The 21,906-nt window shown below is 41.0% G+C and overlaps 2 protein-coding genes across 6 annotated transcripts in view; one reads left to right on the top strand and one right to left on the bottom strand.

Moving 5' to 3' along the window:
* Positions 1–8,512, top strand: TMEM50A (transmembrane protein 50A). Its single transcript, XM_089479412.1, has 7 exons — positions 1–178; positions 1,774–1,886; positions 3,412–3,524; positions 4,756–4,823; positions 5,670–5,762; positions 7,059–7,128; positions 8,198–8,512. Exons 2-7 carry the CDS (start codon positions 1,794–1,796, stop codon positions 8,241–8,243), a joined length of 483 nt encoding a protein of 160 aa, XP_089335538.1. The 5' UTR covers positions 1–178; positions 1,774–1,793; the 3' UTR covers positions 8,244–8,512.
* RHCE (Rh blood group CcEe antigens) overlaps positions 8,197–21,906 on the bottom strand; it is a 27,957-nt gene continuing 14,247 nt past the window's right edge. For all 5 annotated transcript variants that reach the window (XM_089479410.1, XM_089479409.1, XM_089479407.1 and 2 more), the window contains 6 exons: positions 16,042–16,208; positions 14,591–14,728; positions 13,959–14,089; positions 11,989–12,068; positions 11,556–11,629; positions 8,197–10,070 (listed from right to left, as the gene is read on the bottom strand). In XM_089479410.1, the coding sequence (XP_089335536.1) occupies positions 10,044–10,070; positions 11,556–11,629; positions 11,989–12,068; positions 13,959–14,089; positions 14,591–14,728; positions 16,042–16,208 (617 nt within the window). In that variant the 3' untranslated portion in view covers positions 8,197–10,043. The remainder of the gene's footprint in view (positions 10,071–11,555; positions 11,630–11,988; positions 12,069–13,958; positions 14,090–14,590; positions 14,729–16,041; positions 16,209–21,906) is intronic.

Below are 21,906 nucleotides of genomic sequence, written 5' to 3'. Positions count from 1 at the left end.
CCCAGCATCCCCTGCGCACGAGCGATCCTAAACCCGCCGCGCTTGCGCACAAGAGTGCCTTCGGTAGCTGCCGCTGGGGCCTTCCCATCATCCGGGTCCTGAAGCCGACCCCTTTCCTTTTGTTTACTCTGAGGGAGCGGAGCCGGTCGCCTGAAGGGAGCCCCGGAGCAGCAGGAGGGTGAGTGGGGCCGGAGGGGGCCCTAAGCTGCCCGGGGCCCGCCTCCTCGGGAGTCTCCCCGGCGCCATCCAGGGCTTGGCTTATTATTATTATTACCATCATCCTCATTATGGACTGCAGCTCCCATGATGCTTCACTCCTGGGCTGGTCCTTGCTCCCTCTGCAGCCTAAGCTTTGTTATTCTTAACAACAAGAATCATAACAGGATTTCTTTCTATGCCGCCCAAGCGCTGGGAATCCGGGCGGCTTACAACAGCGGGGATAATAGGCGGCTCCCTGCCCTCAGGGTCACAGTCTAAAACATAGCCGCGTTAGTCTCTGGAATCAGTTGCCGAGAGATCGGTCTTGTCCCCTGTCGAGACTCCCTGAAATGATCATGATCATGATAATGATATCAACAACAGCGGCTTTAAAACCATGCAGCCCCTCTGAGGCTCCCTGGAAGAAGGAAGCCGGCAGCAATGAGCTTCCCTAGACCTCAGTCCACTTCCTCAGATGCATTTGGTGGAGTGGGAAGCCAGGGACAGACCTATCAATTCGCATTAAAGGAAGATGCCTGCCTTTGGACGCTACCAGGATGGAAGGCACCAGACGCAGCCGAAGGGAGTGGAAACCCATCAAGCTCTTCCAGAAACTGGCCCAGCTGCAGACAGAGAGGCATCTTTGACTGGTGCTTTCCTAGGCTTCTGGGCAAGGAGCCTGAAGTCTAGGAAAGCTCATTGCCGCCAACGCCTTTCTTTATTATTATTATTATTATTATTATTAACCTTTATTTATGAAGCGCTGTAAATTTACACAGCGCTGTACATGCAATCTTTTTAGTTAGACGGATCCCTGCCCTCGGGCTTACAATCTAAAAAGACATGACACAGAAGGAGAAGGGAGTGATGGAGGGAAAGGGGATGTGGTCCAGCAGTTCCTCTCTACCTCCAAGGCCTGGACCAAGGCAGATGGACTGGAGGGAGGGCTTGCTTCATAATGGATGGTTAATCTTCATCCAGGGAAAATACATACTCTCAAGTAGGATAATACATATACAGTACATAGCAATACAGGAAATGGTTTGATAAACAGGCACCAAAAGAACATCTTTCCGGGAGTCTCAAAGGTGCTTCTGTGTTGTTGGGTGCCTTCAAGTGGTTTCCGACTGAGAGCGACCCTAAATGGCACCTCTGAGGCTGAGAGTGAATGCGATTTCCCCAAGAGGGTTTCCTGGCTGAGTAGGGAAGCAAACTCTGGTCTCCAGTCCATTTACTGAGCATGCCATTATGCTGGTATCCTTCCAAGTGTGTCCCAGCGGTGGATGTTGTGCGCTCCTCCTCCATCACTCAGCATTACTATTGACTGCGGTTGACAAAAGTGGCTGGGAATATTTGGACTGCGGTTCCTAGCGACTTTTGTCAACCACAGTATTTGGAGGGCCACACAGCTCCCAGCCCCGTTGTGTATAAGTATAGTAATGCGTACTCGCACTGGTGTGTGATAGTTACATGTGCTCATTTAGAGGATTAGTATGCTTAAAGTTTTAATCCACTTAAAAATGTGCACTTTTAAAAAGCCAAAGGAAAAGAAATGAAACTCATTTTCTCTTGCAGGTTTCTTAAAGCGCTGAGACATGTCTGGGTTCCTTGAGAGCATGAGGTGCTCCGAATGCGTCGACTGGGGAGAAAAACGAAACACGATCGCTTCTATTGCCGCTGGGGTCCTGGTGTGTATAACTGTTTTTAAACTGACTGACTTGTATTATTCTTGCCCCTCAAATGTTTTTGCTAGTCTTTGCCTGAAAGCTGGTCAGAACTCTCGCTGATTTCCGTAATAGCTTCACTATATCCTATAAACATGTGCTTTGTTCATTTATTCATTTATCTGTTGAATTTATACCACACCACTTTCCTGAGATCGGACCCAAGATGGACCCAAGACACTAACTTAAAACAAGATTAAGTTTTTAAAATGTTATTCAAAGTCTGTTTAATTTAATTTGATTTAATAGTTCTGCATATGTACTAAATTCCTGAGTGGTAACTTCAGTATTGTGTTGCAGCTAAAACAGTATGGTATGTCACCTAATAAAAGCTATCTTGTGGCATAAGCTTTTGTGGGCTAGACCCTACTTTTCTCAGGTACATGAAATGTCATCAGCTGTGAGATGCATAATACCCATGTTGCCTTCTCCTTCTGTGTCATGTCTTTTTAGATTGTAAGCCCGAGGGCAGGGAACCGTCTAACTAAGAAGATTGCATGTACAGTGCTGTGTAACTTTACAGCGCTTCATAAATAAGGTTAATAATAATAATAATAACGTGTAAAGTCTGTAACATCATACATCGGCTGTGGGCAACTTGTTGTTTTGGGGCTGCAGCTCCCTGCTTCTGAACTTTTTGGGAATCCTGGCCAGGCCCTGATAGGAGTTTCAGATTTAAGACACTTGGGTCGAAAACACACTGCAAAAATAATCCAGTTTGAGGCCGCTTTAACTGCCCTGGCTCAGCGATAGGGAACCCTTATTGAGGCACCAGAGCTCTCAGACAAAGAAGACTAAGGCCTGTTACAGACTGCCAAAATAAAGCTGCTTCGGGTCTCTTTGGAGGTATGCTATTTAAATGATGCATGGGTCCTAAGAGTCCGGAGGTTGCGCCAAAGCCACACTCCATTCCTAAGAAATGGAGTGCAGCTTTGGTGCAGCTTCCGGATTCATAGGACCCATGCATCATTTAAACAGCATACCTCCAAAGAGACCCGAAGCAGCTTTATTTTGGCAGTCTGTAACAGGCCTAAATGTCTCACAAAACAACAGTTCCCAGAAGTCCCTAGCATGGAACCAAGGCAGTTAAAGTGGTCTCAAACTGGATTATTTCTGCAGTGTGTTTTGGTCCTTGGGCCACATGTACCGCTCCTATTATATACAAAGCCAAAACCTGGGAACAAGATGAATAAATAAACTATTCACAAGGATAGAAATTCATGACAATGGTATCTTTCTACAAAGTCTTCATCTTTCCTTCTTTTGTTTGGAAGAAAGCAACCAGTGCAAAAGAGTCAAATTTGCTGACAAAACTATAGTGCAGCAATTTAAGTTTCCCTTTTAGAGCCTTTAAAGATTGTTTTTTCTGCGTCCTTGACAACTGAAATGTTCCCTCGCTGGCTCCTTATTGTAGCCACTTTCATTGAATGTCTGATAAGCATGGTAATAGCTTTATGTCAGCATTGTGTTGATAATTGTGTTCAAATAGTTTTTTACAGGTTGGTGGATTATCATAGATGCAGCTGTTAAATATCCAGATTCAAAACAGTTCAACCATTCATACCATGCATGTGGAGTCATAGCTACGGTTGCATTTCTAATGTATGTATAATACACATTTTAATAATATTACTATTTTTGGAGAACCTATATTAAAAATTTCCTGTATTTAAACAAATCATTTATTGCTCTTTGTTTTGATAAAATAAATCCATTAGGCCAGGTGATATGTAGCTCAGTGTTTCTTCAACTGTCTGATGTAGGAGTCTGTGGTTATTTTTAATCGTTGTGCCAGGGACCAGTACATATTTGTGCCCACTGGGTACCATTATTTATTTCTTTACTGGAAATGCTCCAGTGATGGTCCATGGACCACCATTTTGAGTAACAGTAACATAGGTTATAGGAAAGAAGTTAAAGATGTAGAGTTGAACTAAAGTATTCTGTACTGTGTTATAACCTCATTTAGGCATGTTTACTCAGATGTAAGTTTCATAATGTCATTGGGCTTATTCCAAGCAAATGGGCATATGGTTACTGACTGATAGCTTTATTTAGTTCAAAAGAATTCATATTTGCCCTTTTATTTCACCGTAATTTAAAACTGCATATTCTTGCACAGAATCTGATGTATTTGGGGCCCAGATCATGCCTTGCTAGAGAAATAAGAACATACATACTGAAAAGATGCACACAAAAAAGCAGTGCTCATAATTGAACCATCCTATCTCCATGGTATCAGAATTTTTAAACAGGTAACTGGTTAAAAAAAAAACTTGTCCCAAAATAGCCACTTGCATCTTCCATTCTGCAACCTGGTGCAAGTGATCCCAGGTTAGTCGCAAGAAAATCCACATGCAGCATGGACTGGGTTGTCTTCAGGATGATATGATGCACTATTGAGTGTGGAACATTCAGACTGATAATGTCGCTGTGACCAGATATGTGACTCCAGTCCAACAACAACAGTACCATTTAGTATGTTTTTTTCAAATTTTATTCCGATCAGTTTACATTTTTAAAACAGTTGGTATTAAATGAAATGTTATGCAGATGGACACAGTGGACTCTAACTCACAGAGAGCTCTTGCAGCAGAGCAGCAGTTGTAAAGCAGAAAATTCTGTTCAAATCTTACCTCTGCAATGAATTTGCCAAATAACATTAGATATTTGCCTAATCTTACCATCTTACCCTCAACAGTAACATAGAATAATGATATAATCCAGTTTTACAATGATCCTTGGATTGCAACAGGGTTAAAATACATGTGGAGTTCTTTGACTGTCCCAAAGTGCTAAATGTGTTGAGCTCTGTTCTGTTTTCTTTGTATAGGATCAATGCTGTCTCAAATGGACAAGTGCGTGGGGATAGTTATAGTGAGGGCTGCCTTGGACAAACAGGTAATCTAGTTGTTTGCATTTTTCAACTCTTGCTGCATTCAGTTTATGGTTCACCACAGAAGCAGTCTCATTTTCACATACATACCTGTCAAATAGTAAAATTCCTTTCATGCAGCTTAAAGCTAGCTGCTTTCCTCCTGGATTTCCATCTCCTTGTTTTGGCAAGACATACTGGGCAAGTTCAGTCCTATGGGCAAGTGGACTACTTCTTTTGTTTTAAGCACTGCTTCTTTAAGCACAGCATGCATGTTGTATCACTGGAATATTCATTTCGTGCCTTATTTATAGAGCATGAAAATCAGTTTTAATTTTTTAAAAAAACTACATAAAGAACCAGGAGAAATTAAGCTAGTAGCGTCACATGGGACAATTCACAGCACTCTCCACAGCTGCTTCTGCAGAAATGAAAAGAACTGATTTTCTCTTAAGTTGTTTTGCTGAAGAAAGTGTATACATGTATAAGTTACATGGTATATATTTCTTAGCAAACTTGCTAAATTATACATATCTTTATGCTGTCTTGATAATTATGCAGGGATCTAAACTTTGATGTCCCTGGCTCCATACACTCCAGTCCACTGGACACAAATGAAGAGGGTATTGTAGGTGTAGTAATGAAAAAATCTTTCCTTCACAAAGGAAAAGAGTTTAAGGACAGGGTATCTCAAATTCGCAAGGCTTTAAACATTGCATTATGATATTTTCAGATGTGAAAAATGTAGACTTTGTCTAATAGACAGATGTTTTACAAAACTTACATAAGCATCCATTTTTTGTCCTAGTACAAAAAACAACAGTGGAGCCGCTAATCTTAAAAATAAAATATGTCTGTGTTTGTTTTTTAAGGTGCTCGCATCTGGCTGTTCATCGGCTTCATGTTGGCTTTTGGATCTCTGATTGCTTCCATGTGGGTTCTCTTTGGAGGCTATGTTATTAACGGTAGGCATCAACCTTTGAAATGAACACCTTACCGCAGGTTAGGCAATGTCTAGGTGTTCGACTGCAACTCCCAGCAGCCTAAATCTGCAGCATAGCCAAAGAGGGCCAGCTGACCATCTCTGCCTTAGCATGTAAATATAAATGTTGGATTATAAATTCCTTTGTTGAATTTTTAAGTTCCTTTGGGCAGGGCTCTGTCTTTTGCTTTTGAAATTCTTCTAAAGGTGCCAGTTAATGATAGTATGTAAATAATAATGAAATGGAATTCCCCTGGACAGAGAATGGACCTGAGGTGTTACTTTTCCAGGGATTACGTTTGCCATGGGGTTGTTTTCTTTTTCTGTATACTTTTGCCTATGGAGGACTATGGTCCAAAGGATCAAAATATAGCAAGCTTGATTAAATTAATTGGTTCTGGATCTTACCACTGACTGAATAGGAAATTCCTGGGAACTCTTATGTTCTTGTGCTTTAAACGATAAAGGCAGACTATAAATGTGGTAAACATAGATTACTCAAGCAACAATCCTGCAGATATTTACAGGGAAGAAGGCCCCACTGCTTGCAGTAAATGTAATTCATTGCACTGTCAGTCCAGTCATACACATATATTGAGAATTCGCACTGAGATTATTTGTTAAGTACATTTATTATTATAGCCTCAGTGCCTGGTTGAAAGAACGTGTAAAAGTACACATGAGATATCAACATTTGGTTTATGATATATAGTTGATACATTTTGTACAGATTTAATATGTATTTGTTCTGCTTTCTTGTGTTGTTCAAACGTAAATGGTTTTAAGTGAATTGTTTTAATCAATGGTTTTGTTACTGTAAATCAATATGAGAATCATTGTGATAGAAAGCAGTATAAAAATACTGCAAGTAAATAAATACAGTGGTACCCCGGGATACGAATTCACCGCGTTACGAAATTTCCGGGGTACGAAAAAGTTAGATTTAAAAAAACTGTTCCGGGTTACGAAGGATTTTTCGGGTTACGAAAATCTTTTCGGCGCGTTTTGGCACGAAATTCAAAGCGCGGCTAGCGGCTTTCCAGCGGCTTTTCGGGTTGCGAAATGTATCGGGTTACGAACGGCGCCGCGGAACGAATTAAATTCGTAACCCGAGGTAGCACTGTAAAACAAAAGCTCTTTTCCAGATAGCAATGGCATCATAAATAGCCATCTGGTAATGCCTTCAGAATTTACAAAATAGATCAGGTAGACATTGGTGGGGCTTAGGTCTAGGAATAAACATCTGGTAATCAAACTTAAACATTTTTTTCTTTCTCAGACAAACCAGATAAACCAGCTGTATACCCAGGAATAGCAGTGTTTTTCCAAAATGCTTTTATCTTTTTTGGGTAAGCACACATATCTGTTTCTTTCTTTTTTTAATCACATAAGGCAAACCACACAAAAATAAGTAACTTGCAACATCAAAACCAACAGTAAATCACAGTCCGAGAATAAAATGGCAAAAGTAGTATAAAGATGAAATAAAGCACCAAGAGAATCTTATGTACTAGCTACACAGTTTAATCTAGTAGAACAAGCTTTGCATTAGAGTGGGGTGGTTTCTTTGCTCAGGAAGGTACATACACAGGTATTAGTTCACAGAAAAGGTAGCTACAGTTAAACTGTGAGGTCGAAGGCTTTCACAGCTGGCATCCATACTTTTTTGTGGTTTTTTCGGGCTATGTGGCCGTGTTCTGGAAGAGTTTATTCCTGACATTTCACCAGCATCTGTGGCAGCCACAAATGATGGCAAAATGTGAGGAATAAACTCTTCTAGAACAAACTCACAAAAAACTACAGTTAAACTCTTTGAAATAGTTCATCCCCTCTGAAACAGAAGTAAGTGCATGCTTAATTTTTCTACTGAAATGGGTGAGATTTAAGGGCTTAATTCTAGCTGTGTTATTTGTGGTTCTGCAGTGAAGTGGGGGGAACTCCCCTTTTCATCATATGTAGGTCATAAATGATGGGGTGTGATGTTAATTCGTTATCCTACCAAAACATGAAAGGTAGCTCTGGCATCCCCAAGTTGCCTACCATATCTCCCCATAGGAAATATCCCTTTGGCCTGTTACAGACAGCCAAAATAAAGCTGCTTCGAGTCACAGTGGAGGTATGGTTTTCAATGATGCATGCGTCCTAAGAGTCCAGAAGTCGCACCAAAGCCACGGTCCAGTCTGGAGCTTGGCTTTGGTGCGACTTCTGGACTCTTAGGACGCATGCATCATTGAAACACCATACCTCCACTGTGACTCGAAGCAGCTTTATTTTGGCTGTCTGTAACAGGCCTTTGTGTCATTTTCCTGTTAGGCATCTCAGTTACTGTTGGAAGCAGTCTCTGAAAGTCATTTATGCCCATTTATTTTCACCTTGGTTTCCCTAACATTTTAAAACTTGTGTATCTTTTATTTACAGAGGTTTGGTCTTCAAGTTTGGTCGCACAGAAGATTTGTGGCAATAAGTGACAGAGTCTGCCCTATTATTTTAAATTACACACTTCCACATTTGTAACATTTACCCTCTGATATCACTGAAAATGAGAACTGTCTACACTTTTAAATCATGAAACACATTTCCATTTTTTTATTCTGTTCTCTACTTGTAGCTTCTGACATTAAACATTTTATTGTATGATAGATGTAAAACTGAGAAGTAAAAGAGGGCCTTAAGTCCTCTTGCTGAATGTTTTTGTTATAATGAATATTAAACTATATAAACATTTATTTCATATCTCTTTTATGTATGATGTGCCTTCATAATATAGTTACTGTTCCTGAGTAAGGGACAAAATTTAAGGGATTTGTGGGTGGGGTTTTTTAATGAATTGGGTGTAAACATGCATGGATTTATTGGAATCATGCATATTCTCCATAATCAGTGGTATAGTGCAGCTTTTCCCATTGTGGCATCCTTCAGATGTGTGGAGCTGTGGCTGCTGGAAGTTGTAGTCAACACATCTGAAGGGAACCAGGGTAGTGATTCAGAAGCTTTCCAACTGTGTATGGGGTTCTGTACAACATTAACTAGAAGGTGATTAGTGAAAAATTTAAAAATAGAGCAATTATCCTTCAAGGGCAACTTGCTTGCGCTGCCTCTCTGCCTCCTGCAACTTATTTAAATCATTTATGCCCCACCTCTCAGTTAAAAAGGTTCCAAGAGCAGGTTACAGGGGAATAAAAACAAGATAGTTTCCACTCTTAGGTTTAGAGGTTTAAAGCAAACAAAAAAGGGGACGGGGGAGAGAAATTATGAAGGGAGCAAAACAAGGAAATTTAGGCACTAATATTTAATAGTATTGGTTTCTTAAAATAGGAAAGACGCAAAGAGGCTGCTCCCATTTTGGAAAGAGCTCTCATTTGGGCCTCTAAGACATTGGTGCACTAACTTCTCTTCAATAGTTGTATTCCAAGCAGAAGCTATTGGTCTTGTGGAATTAAACCTCAGCCTTCCAAATTCTTTGTAACATCTACTAACTTCTGGTCCCTCTGACATTAGATACAAGGGTTAGGGGGCTCAGGTAACACCACACTCCTCTGAAACAGAGGATCATGCTGCTCTTTATCAGAGGGCAGCTGATTCCAGTGATCAGTGTCAAGATGAAGAAAGGATCAAGCCCAACCCATAGAAGAAACGGAAAGTGGAGATGGCAGTTCCAAGCTGTCTGATAAGTAGGTGTTTTAATCGTCACAGGGTAGTTGGAATAATAATAATAATAATAATAATAATAATATTTATTTGTATCCCGCCTCTCCCTGTATTGGATTGAGGTGGATAACAACAGCTGGTGAAGACAGAGGCTGTGTGGCTCTTTAGCAAATCTCATCAGCCCTAAGGGAGGATGGGAGGTACAGTCCAACAACAACAGCAGCTGGACGGCAATAGTTTGCTACTTAAGATGCAGGAGTTTTTTTCCTGCATCCTGTGAAAACCAGAGTGCTTTTTTGTGTGTATGCGAGGGAGTCTTAAAAGATTGAAATTTAACATGACATTGTACCTCACCCCTCCACAAAAAAAAATCATATTAAAGAATAAGCTATATACATAGTATATATTACATAAAAGAATGTGGATCACAAATATTCTTAAAAAGAAACAGCAATGTTATTCATTTAGCCTTGCAAGCAATTCTTTCTTGCAGAAAGATGAACTAAGAACTTGGGGCAGCTTTAAGGAAACAGATACAAATTCTCACTTTACACATTCTGGTGACAGCAAATAGAAAATAATGCTGCCTAGCTTCCTTTAAACTTGATGGCTGTATTCAATATCCAACAGCTAAATGTGGGAACTAGAGAAAAGAACACAGTATAGCATGAGAAATCTAACAGAAAAACGTTAACAAACAACTGTCTAGTTTCCTCTTTTGTGGAACTTTGAAAGTATTTAGAGAGGAGAGAGCTCCTGCTTTCAATGCAACTTAATAAGTAAATAACTTGTGTTCTGGGCATTGGGCAAGAAGTCCAATCCTGATTATTTTTACAGTGCAACGCTACAATTAATAGAAGATATCACAAGATTGTGCTCAGATGTTTTCTCCAGTTTATTCTTTGGAAATTAGCACTGTGTAATGGTTACAGCACTAGACTCTAACTGGAGACCTGGGTTCGGATGCCTGCTTGGCCATAGAAACTCATTGGGTAAGTCACATTCTCTCATCCAGGCTATGGCAAACTCACCTCTGAACAAATCTTGCAAAGAAAACTCTGTGATAGGTTTACCATAAGTTGGAAACAACTTGAAGGCACACCACAATCTTTGGATCCTGGCCTAAGTTTAGATATATCCCAAGTGGAGATGTATTTTTCTTATATCAAAATATATGGTGTGATCCTAGTGTGTGTGATTAAAAGCATTTATGTCCAGGTAACTGTACACAGGATCAGTTTTCAAACAATTTTTGGAACTGTTATGACAACCACTGGTTGCTAACATACCTATGGATAAAAAGGTTTTTCTAGGGGGGAATTACGTGCAGAATAAAAATGTCTTTTGGAACATCTCTCAAGGGCCTGCCCTAAACGGTTTAGAACAAGATGGTAAATATAGAATAGACGGTTCTTCTTGAACTATGCTTTTTCAAAAAGTTGCATTTCGCTTTGCACTAATCTAAAGCTAGCCAACCAAATGTTGAACTGCAGCTCCCATCATTCCATACCATAAATGCAATGCCTGGAGCCTCTGGAAGTTCCAATCCAATAACATCTGGAGATCCACACCATTCACACCCCAGCATTATGCAACCGTAAGGCAACCAGTTTAGGCAGGGGCACAACTATATTTTGCCTGATGTAGCTGCCATTAAAACCTCAGTTGGCTTGGCCAAATTCACCTTTTTAAAGATATGCCTATATTATTAGAATCCAGTTTACAACAGTGAATTGGCATGTCTCCCCCTAAATAATTCTGGAAGCTCTTTCCATTCATCAGTTTGGACTGAAAGTATTCTATAGTTTGGGAAGGACGTTAAATTTCCATTAGAGATCTTTTGACTTCAAAAGAACTTCAATTTCCATAGCTCCCTTAAAAGAGCTGATGACCAATTCAAGTCAATGATAAAAAGATGGTCCTGGCAGTCCAGTTTGGCTGTATTAGCTCCTTTCTTTGCCACTACCAGAGGCATCAAACTGAAGACATAGCCCACTTTGCTTCATGTCTTCCACTCTGCATGTGAATGAGTGGCTGTTGAGAAGCAAAAGGACTCTTGACCAAAATGCTGCCCTGATAATTCTTAATCTCCACAGTGACCAAAATCTAACACACATTTGAAACTTACCTCCCAATAAGCTTGATCATCAAAGTATTTGGTTATAGGAGGTGCTTTCCAGAACTTGCAGGTTAAGAAGCCGCCTGAGAAAAAAAGTGGAAGTAAGATCATGTAATAACAAGATTTCTTTATTGCTGTGTGTATAGCTGTATCATAATAGATGTGCCTCACAAAAACAATACTGAAGTACAACATAAAACTCAAAGCAGTTAAATTGGAAATTTAAAGGCTGACTTTAATTAGATCCAGACAACTGAGCAGCTCCAACTCTAAGTTTGACCGATCCAATCCCAATCTGAGCAGATCTGAAGCAGTATAAATCAACCAGGTTTGATCCAGAAGTTGTTCCCAAATCCTCTTTTTAGTACAGTACACACAGTCCTTAATACAACAGTGTATTCCTATAACAAACTATAGAAGAGTCCTTTCAACAAACACAGACCTGTAATGAGACCGCCAATCATACCGAGGGCCATGCTCAGACTGAGCGCACCACTTTCAATCAAAGCTTCATAACCCAATCTGAAAATGTCCATACCATAAAATTAATAATTTGCAGATCAGAAAATTTCTAACATGAAAACGTATCAAGACAGCTGGAATTTCAACATACTCACTAGAATTCTACATCTGTGCTGTGCAAACCAGTGGCAGTTGGTGGCTCCCACCCCAGTGAGCTGGTGAATCCACTGCAGAGTTTAGAGGAACTCTCAAGGTGCTGAAAACTGTCCCACAAATAGACCCATCACCTTGAATAGCTCCCTTCAAGCTTTCCAAAATCTGCCCTTCTGGCAGGGGAGACATGAACCACCAGTGGTGTATATACCTGTATTATACATTTTCCATTTGTCCCAGAGTTATTTTCCACTTCACTCTCATTTCCCCAGATTGAGACTTAAAGCAGTTTACAACATTGTTTTTAAAATGTTAAAAATCCACAAGATGCAAAAGTTAAAACACAATAAAACAATAAAAAACATATATCATTAAAACACACATGCACACCAGAACAATTAGCAATATCCAACACATTGTGTAAGATGAGTCTTATACAATCACCCATCAAATGCCTGCCAGAATAGAAAATGCTTGTCTGCAAAAAGGAAGGAAGGAAGGTGTCAGTCTAATTTCTCCGGGAAGGGAGTTACAGAGCCTGGGGACAGACACTGAGAAGGCCCACTTCTGTGTTACTACAGATGTACCTGTGAGGGAGGTGGGGTAGAAAGAAAGCCCCCCTCAGCAGACCTTAAAGCACAGGCTGGTCCGTAAGGGAGAATTGTTGTTTTGTGTTTTCAAGTCATTTCTGACTTATGGCAATCCTAAGGAGAACCTATCATGGAGTTTTCTGGACAAGATTTGTTCAGAGACGGTTTACTATTGCCTTCACTTGAGGCTGAGAGCATGTGACTTGTCCAAGCTCATCCAGTGGGTTTCATAGCTGAGCAGAGAATTGAACCCTGGTCTCCAGAGTCGCAGTCCAACACTCAAATCACTATACCATGCTGGCACTCTTCCTGATGATGACCTTTAAAGCCGTAGACAGTTCAAGTCCAGGTTATTTATTGTCTTGTAGGCCTTACAACCCATAGGAGTGGCTTTCAAACCTTTCTGGAAGACCAGCTGTGGTGTGAAAATAGTTCCCTAAAAAGCAAAGGTCTCTTACATATTTGCTGTGGAAATCCAGTACCAAGGCATCCTTGGCACACACTCCCTTCAGGTAGGATACTGACTGAGAATGTAGGGTCTTTTCTTTCATCTATTTGGACTGAATGTGTCCTAGAGTATTCCTGCAGAAGTGCCTGTCTCCCAAGGACTTTTGCCTGCAATTACTGGTTTCAAATTGAGGAGCTTCTATGTTTTGGAAAAATGGTTTTCCAGAACAGGACCAGCTCTATGTTTGGGGAGTGGGGGATCAACGAACTACCCTCTTGCTGTGTTTGTGGACTTCTTATCCCAGTATTAGCAGGCTGCCTCAAGCCACCATTTTAAACTACCCAGAGTGCTCTGAAATGACCAATATAGTGTCACAGCAGTATGTAAATTTAAAATGGCATTTCAAAGCCACATAGCAGATCGTTTGAGGAAACCAGCAAAACTGAGAATCAATGGGAATCAATTAGAATGATCAGCTACCTATGGATGCTAGACAGTTTGAAAATCAGTGGGTTAATCTTTGTTGTCATATGCTAGATCTTGTCTACTCATGAGCAATTAATCTGAAGTAGAGGGAAAGGATATTAGGCAATCAAATTTATGCATACCATATTTAGAGGATTTTAAGCATAGGATGCATGTTTACCTATCAAAGGTGCTGGAGTAGTAGATTTCCTGCATTTAGAGGTGGAAAGCTGGGTTAATCTTTGTGGAGACATGCATTCAATAAGATAATATAAATAAACAAGTTCAACCTACACTGTTAGGTTCTCCAAACTGTTCATTATAATCAGAATAATGTAGACAATTCCTCCAAGAAAACTGGGCAAGCCAAATGTGTAATGAACTCCACAGGTATCATGAATCCTCAGTGCTGGATCTAGGCGTTCCTGGAGACAGTGGAAAGGAACATGTGAAAAACAAAGAGACACAAAGTTAAGTGTTTAACAGAAGCTGTCTGTCTAATGTAATGGGGCTGGTTGTACAGATTGTGGGTGGCCCATGATGACCTGGAAATGTAGACTGTTGAAAGCCACCATCGGCAGCAGCTGATGGTTTTCATGTTAACAGGGAAATGCATCTGTTTTGGGTTTTAGTTTGAACTTTAAAGGAACTATTCAAGTTGCTAAACTTTATTTCTAAAATAGGCTCAGCATCTTAGACATATCTTTTAAAATTGGCCATAGAGTCGTCTTTGACAACACTGGCTCCTTGGCTTAGTAACGGAGATAAGCACCACCTCCTACAGTCAGATATGACTTAACAACCTTGTCAAAGGGGAAACCTTTACATTTACCTTTTTATGCCACCAACAAGATTCCAATTAGCATGTACAGTCTTTTCCTTGTTCATAATCAGAACCAGAACAATTCAAAATGGGGACCATTTACCTTTAGAAAGGCAAACCCAAGCACAGAGAATGCTCCAGCTGTCAGACCCAAAGTCATTGCAATCCAAGGGTACTGGATGATGGAAGCTGAGAAACCAAGAGCAACCCCACCTGCCAATGTAGCATTCTGGATGTGAGCCTGGTGAGCAAAGAAAAGACAAAGTAAAGAAATAAGGGAACTTGACTAATGACTTATTGCTAGATATACATCCATGGGTCTGTATAAATATTTGGAAAGGTTTCCTTTCTGGATAGCAGTGCCCAGAGAAGCCCCCAGACAGATAGACAGTGACACTATCTAGTTTGCAGACACTATCTCGGTTCCAGCCCCTGAGAAACAAAAAGATCTCATTCTTAGGCAGGCAAAAGCAAAACAATTATTCTGATCTTCCATATGAAAACATTGTCTTAACATCTATGCTATTTCCCCCAGTCGCTGCTACCTTGGATCTTGACCATATACCTGCTTCTGGCCCTCATGAAGTTAATTATTCATAGAATCATAGAATTGTAGAGTAGTAAGAGACCACAAGGGCCATCCAGTCCAACCCCATTCTGCCATGCAGGAAATCTCAATCAAAGCATCCCTGAGAGATGGCCATCCAGCCTCTGTTTAAAGACCTCCAAAGAAGGAGACTCCGCCACACTCTGAGGGAGTTTGTTTCACTGTCGAACAGCCCTTACTGTCAGGAAGTTCCTCCTAATGTTGAGGTGGAATCTCTTTTCCTGTAGCTTGCTCCCTCCTCCTCAATATGACATCCCTTCAAATATTTAAACAGGGCTATCATATCACCTCTTAGCCTTCTCTTCTCCCGGCTAAACATTACCAGTTCCCTGAGTCGTTCCTCATAGGGCAAGGTTTCCAGACCTTTCACCACTTTAGTCGCCCTCCTTTGGACACGCTCCAGTTTCTCAATGTCCTTTTTAAATTGTGGTGCCCAGAACTGGACACAATATTCCAGGTGGGGCCTGACCAGAGCTGAATACAGTGGCACTATTACTTCTCTTGATCTAGACACTATACTTTTATTGATGCAGCCTAAAATTGCATTGGCCTTTTTAGCTGCCGCATCACACTGTTGACTCATGTTCAACTTGTGGTCTACTTGGACTCCTAGATCCTCTATTGCCACTCTGGAATTCAAGTAACATCTCCCTAGATTTTCCCTCTCATCCCATTCTTGTGATATCTCACTCACTTGTGCGCTCTCACTCTCTCACGTCTTCCCTCCCCAGTTCACTTTCTCCATCTCTTGTTCTCTCGTAGACTTTGTCATTTTTTAAAAAGCCATGTTGTCGGCACATGGGGCCCTGGACCTGAACCTAACAGGGCTCTTGGCCTGTTTGTGCCACTGATAATAAGAGGACCTCTTCAGAAGCAAAAGCCTCTCTTCAATATTCAGTACTCTGTTTTGAGGAGAAGAGCCCCACCAATTAAAACTGATGTCTCACCATGCTGAGCTTTCCGTTTCTGCTGGTAGCCACGGAGAGTGAAGAGGCAGCAATGGCACTTGCAGCAACTGCAAAATAGGTATTGTACACAGCAACCCATTTCTCCTTTGCGTCTGTTATCAACACAGAATTGAAGCTGGGCCAGAACATCCAGAGGAAAAGAGTACCTGGAAACCCACCCCAAATTACAATTGTTAGTTCCTTTTTTCTTCTGCCTGATGCCTGGTTTCAAGGGCATCACTATGGGGGTGCAGGAGGTATGGAACGCACTAGGTGACACTCTAAAGGGAGGTGACACCACTGATCCCCAAACATCTGCCTTTGGCAGAAATGGACTCTGATGTTTGCCTGCGTCTATATGAAACACTGGAGCTCAGAAGATGAGATGGTATGAGTAGTGTGACACTCAGGTGTGTGTTTTTTAATTAAAATTTTAAAATTTAACAATGTTTTAAAAAATTATTCTTTTTTAAAATTCTTTAAAAACACCACATCTTACCAAATCTTTACTTTAACTCCATAAAACTATGTACATGTAAATACATTTAGGCTGAACATAGGATATTGTAATTTAAAGGTATAATTTTAATTTTCCTAGTTGTTTATGTCACAACTGTTGCCATTACATTCAGTGATAATATGACAAATTACGACTGATGAGTAACATTAGTACACAAAACAAGACTAAGGATTCTGTATAGTGTGGAATTGGAAGAGATAAATGAGGGGGTGATGCCATGAGTTACCACATTGGGGGAAGCCAACCCTAGTGATGCCAGTTCTTCATTTTAATAGCCATCTCCAGGTTAGATAATCTGCCCATGTCCACAAAGTATGAAGTAAGCATTATTGATGTTCCAGACTTTCTCAACCTTTTTACCCTGCAGGAACTCTTGAAATACTTTTTAGGTTTCAGGAAACCTAAAATAAAAATGATTATATCTACAGCTGAGAAAAAAATGGCTTCATTTTCAGTCACAATCTCTTATGGAATCTCTAGCAACCTATCATGGGACTGTAGGGTTCCAGAGAACGTTGTTTGAGAAACCCAGATCAGATGTTATGTTAACATCCAAAACTCTAAGCACTGGTTCACTGGAGAATATATTGTTACAAAAATTTTCTAGTTGGGAAATAGAGGACAGAATAAGACAGTACTCCCTAAGGATTGACTTGAGCTGAAAGAGAATCAAAAAGCTACCTTCTTAGAGACAGATTTGACAGCAGTTAATTACTCCATCAAAGACAAGTGATTCAGCTGCCTTTGGGAAGGTAGCAGTGGGGGGATTTACACAACCTTGAATCCAGGCTGGATTCCTTTATTTTTCAGGTAATACATAAACGGGAAGCAGATTTGCAAGGCAATTATGCAGTGGGACAGATGCCTGCAGGTTTCAGGTGGCTCATTTGGACAGGTTCCCTGAGTAGGCACCTGCTTCTATTTTGGAACCTAATGAACTTATTCTGCAGTTAAAAACTGGCAAAGCTCCTGGAGATTATATTATCCCTTTAGGACTGCTTAATGCCAATGGAGAGTGGTAGGCTAGAGTCCTTTCAGCATTGTTTATACTAATCAATTGTACAGTATGTGTTCTGGACAATTAGCATCAGGTCTTCATTATCCCTTTTTATAAAAAGGAAATAATTCTGATCCCACTAAATACCTCCCAGCCTACTGTGCATTGTTAGTAAAAGGCTATGTGAGCCACCTGCCTGAGAAATTACTGAATTACATCTTAGAGGATGAACACATGAGGTTCAAAAGAGGATGATCAGCCATAGATCAGGGTGTTATCCTGCATCATCCGGTAGATAAATATACTGGTTCAATTAGTGGTGGCCTTTACATGGCCTACTTTAAGCTGGTGCTTGACCTTATTCCTTGAGGCATACTGTAGAATAAATTTAAGACCATGAATGCTTACAAAAGCGTGTTAATGTTCACATTAGGGCCACCATAAGTCAGAAATTACTTGAAGGCACACAACAACAACAACAACAACAACAACAACAACAAGACTTAACTGACATCTGTATGAAAATGCATGGTTACAAGTAAAGTGTAATCATATAGGTCAATGGTATGGCCTATCTTTAATGTTTATGTTTTATATTCAATGGGAAAATATTTTACACCTACATTTTTCTTTAATTTTTAATTTATTTAATTTATTACATTGCAACTTACCAAAGTGATGGATTTTAAAGTATCAGTCACAGAAAGACTAAAGTGTTGGGCATAACTTTATAATGATGGAGCTACATTGCTAACACTCTATGCAACTGCACTAGAGAATTATGGCAATGCACAGGGGGGCACCACACAAGATGTCCAATTGCACAAGAGGGGCAGTTCTGAGGCCAATTTATTTATTTATTTATTTTGCCAAATTTCATATTGAATCTTGCAGATCCAGGGGCGTTTCAAACATAGTGGAAATACATCCCCCAGAGACATTATGGGCACTTTTTGGAGGAGGGGGAGTGCAAAAAATATATATTACTGACCCCTGGGGGCCACAAGCACCTCGTGAGCTGCACTTTGCCCATCCTTGTTCTATAGCCTATTCTGTTGGCCCAGCAAAAGCAGGACATAAGGCAGCAGGGGGTTTTATATTTTGTAGGCTCAAGCAATTTTACAGGCTTCAGTGCTCACCTTGTTAGCTGTTCTATAGTCACAATCAAAAGTGCATAGAAGCAACTCCCACCACCAATACTCAATAAGCTAATTTATAGGAACAGGTGCAAAAAACCAAACTACAACATCTCTACATATATTAATCTGCATGCATAAATGCTCACTATAGTGGGAGAGACTGTGACCAGGTGACAGGTGTACCTGCCCAATCTGTGGTCCAGGTGATAACCCAATGGTCCCCAAACTTTGATCCTCCAGCTGTTTTTGACTACAGCTCCCAGAAGCCCCAGCCAGCTTGGCCAACTGTGAGGAATTCTGAGAGCTAAAGCAAAAAAACACCTGGAAAACTAAAGTTTGGGAATCACTGCAAACCAAATCAGACTCAGATTGGACTGTTCTTTTAATCAAGGACACCTTCCAATGAAGCCATTATAAAATATGACTGTTCCTTGGTTGTACTATAAACAGACTGCCCTCCACAAAGTAGAGCACATGGCTGTTCTGGGTTTGTGCTGTTGGGGTGGCCAATACATGCTGCCTATTATCTAGGCTTGATGCTTCATACACATATTTTTCTCTTCTGCCTGCAGAGGGCTCCAAGGTCAAACACAGCCAATTCTCCCAAACAGCTAGGCAGCAAATCTCCCAATTTTTCAGATCTAATCCAATTTTTAAGATGAAAAGAGGGCATGCATCAGTGGAACGTCAAACGTTTCTTCCCCAAACTGGGGCTTGCTTCACTACTGCCCCTCTCCCCCGCTGCTTTTCCTTCCAGTTAGTAGCCCCATTACCAGAAATGGACCTGGTAGTGAGGAAACACTCAGAAGGTAGGAGCTACAAAAAAAAGGAAAGATATTGGAAAGGGGAGGATTCAATCTACATATCTTTTTTCTTTTAAATTCTTTAAATTTAATGAATTTAAAAGCAAAAATGATGCGTAGGTTGAATCCTCCCTTTTCCTCCCCCCCCCCTTCTTTAAATTTAACATTGTTACTCCCACACTTTTCTGTGTGTTCGCAGCACATCGTTTAAGGACATAAATCTCATGCTTTCATGTCAAAAGCTACAAGGTTCTTAGCTCAAATGCAGGATTTCTATTGCTTGCTGTGGGATGTATATTAGGGGGAAATGACACACAAAAACACACTTGCTGTGCTGCTGCATCAGGAAACATAGCTATCGTCGTTGTTGCATGCCTTCAAGGGGTTTCCGACTTATGGAGACCATGGGTTTTTCTGAGGCTGAGAGTGTGTGACTTGTTCAAGATCACCCAGTGAGTTTCCATGACTGAGCACAGAACTGAACCCAGATCTCCAGAGTTTTAGTCCAATGCTCAGACCACCACACCACACTGGATATTACAGCCTCCCATCAACTACCGTTCTTGGGCAGCTGCAGCTGAGAAAGCTATTTTGGAGGGTGGGAGATTTTGGTCACTGGTAGGGTATTATTGAATTCTGACCACTACAATGACCAAAGGAGCAAGCTGCAATGGTGTTAAGATGGATTTATGCAGGAGTTTAAAGAAACTGGGATGTTTTAAAAGCAGCTGAAAAAGTGGTACAACAGAGGATCAATTGGGACAGTCCCTGCCAAACTGGAATCATTGGAGGGTATGGAACATGTACAGATCAGATAACATTGTAGGTTCCCCAAAGGTTTTCATAAAAAGCCATTTTTTTAACCTGAGGATGAAATGAAGACAATGGCCCTTATCAGATGAGGAGTTTTGCAGCTCCAATCCAGAGCCACTCCTGGTCCAACCATGCGAAATCATGTTAAAATGTGATACATTATTACACGTGATTGCTTTCTATGGGGAGTACTTCCGAGCCAGATCCAAAGCCAATCCAAAGTGACTCCTGATTATTGTGAATTCGGTAACAAGCGAATTCACAAAAATTGTTTCCAAGCTCACTTCAATTTCAATCTGAATTGCTCTGGTGTGGAAGATCACCCCGATCTCACCCCCCTTGGCTCCCTGCGTCAGATGCTGGGATCTATTTGGGTCTCTATGCCTTAGGGCAGTGGCCAGAAAGCTTTTTCAGGCTACTACCCTCTTTCCTCTTGGGCGACAACCCTACCATTCCTAATGAATATTTCTTGATATTTGATCTACTGTTCTACTGCAAAACAACCAACTTTAAACGCCGCTCCTTTTAAATCCGTGGGAGCAGCAACCAAGAAGCCTCTCACCCATGTGGATCTTGTGGCAAAGGCCAGTGCAGGTGAGAGGCTTCTCAGTCGCTGCTCCACTGGCTACTTATTTGCTGCTTCCCTTTGCACCCAGTCACCCTGGAAGCAACAACTGAACAGCAACCAAGAAGGTTCTCACCTGTGCCACCTGCTGCACCTGTGCAGCAAAGAGGCTCCAGTCAGTTTGTCCCTAAACTGTGCTGCAAGAGTGAGTTTGTGTGGGCAGGTGAAGAGTAGGAGACACCATCACACAAAGCAATCAATGAGGCTGCACAGTGGTTTTAAGGGACACTGAAAAGTCATGTTTCATGCAGCCCTCATCCCTACCATAGTCCTAAAAGCCACTGGTTCCCCTTGTCATTCTTGCACACCATTACTTTCACTGAAGTCCCCTCCGCCACCCCCTTTTCACAGCCCCCACTTTCGGAGCACCCACTTTTGGAATTGCTGCCATAGAGATGAAGGAGAAGGCCTTTCACAACTAGGATGCCATACCTGAGAAGACTGTTTTTCACACATTGTGTTGCACTCACTGGTAGATGGAAAATGGCACCTCCAGTAGTTCTCAATCCTTGTATTTATGTATGTATGTATTTATTTATTATCCCTGTTTTTTATGTTGGGATTTCAAGACACACAACAACTGTAAGAAGGCACCATTTGGCGCATTTGATCTTTCGTAGACTTCTAGCTAGTTCCTCAGATGAATGTTTCTTTCAGTAAGTCTCAAAGCGTCTACAAGATCTCTTTGCATAGTGATTTTCCAGGCTAACATGGCTAAACTTTGGATTTCTGCTTTCAATCTACCAGTCTATTCCTACATACCAGAAGTGAAGCAAGGAAATTGCTATTGTTTACCAACTTTGCTTTGGGTGCCCCCCCCACACACACACACACACCTATGTATATAATTTATATTCTGGGTCTAGTCTATCCATCATCTAATGCATAACAAAACAAGAGTTGGGTCAAGGAGATATGTAACAGGATCTTCCCCTGCATGCCATGTTCAGAGGAAACAAAAGGTGCAG

The sequence above is a fragment of the Sceloporus occidentalis genome, unplaced genomic scaffold, assembly GCF_023333645.1.
Source record: "Sceloporus occidentalis isolate IW3139 unplaced genomic scaffold, rSceOcc1.0.p SCAF_13, whole genome shotgun sequence".
In the NCBI taxonomy this organism is placed as follows: domain Eukaryota; kingdom Metazoa; phylum Chordata; class Lepidosauria; order Squamata; family Phrynosomatidae; genus Sceloporus; species Sceloporus occidentalis.
The sequence above is the reverse complement of the archived record's forward strand: the minus strand, read 5'-3'. Positions and strand labels throughout refer to the sequence as shown.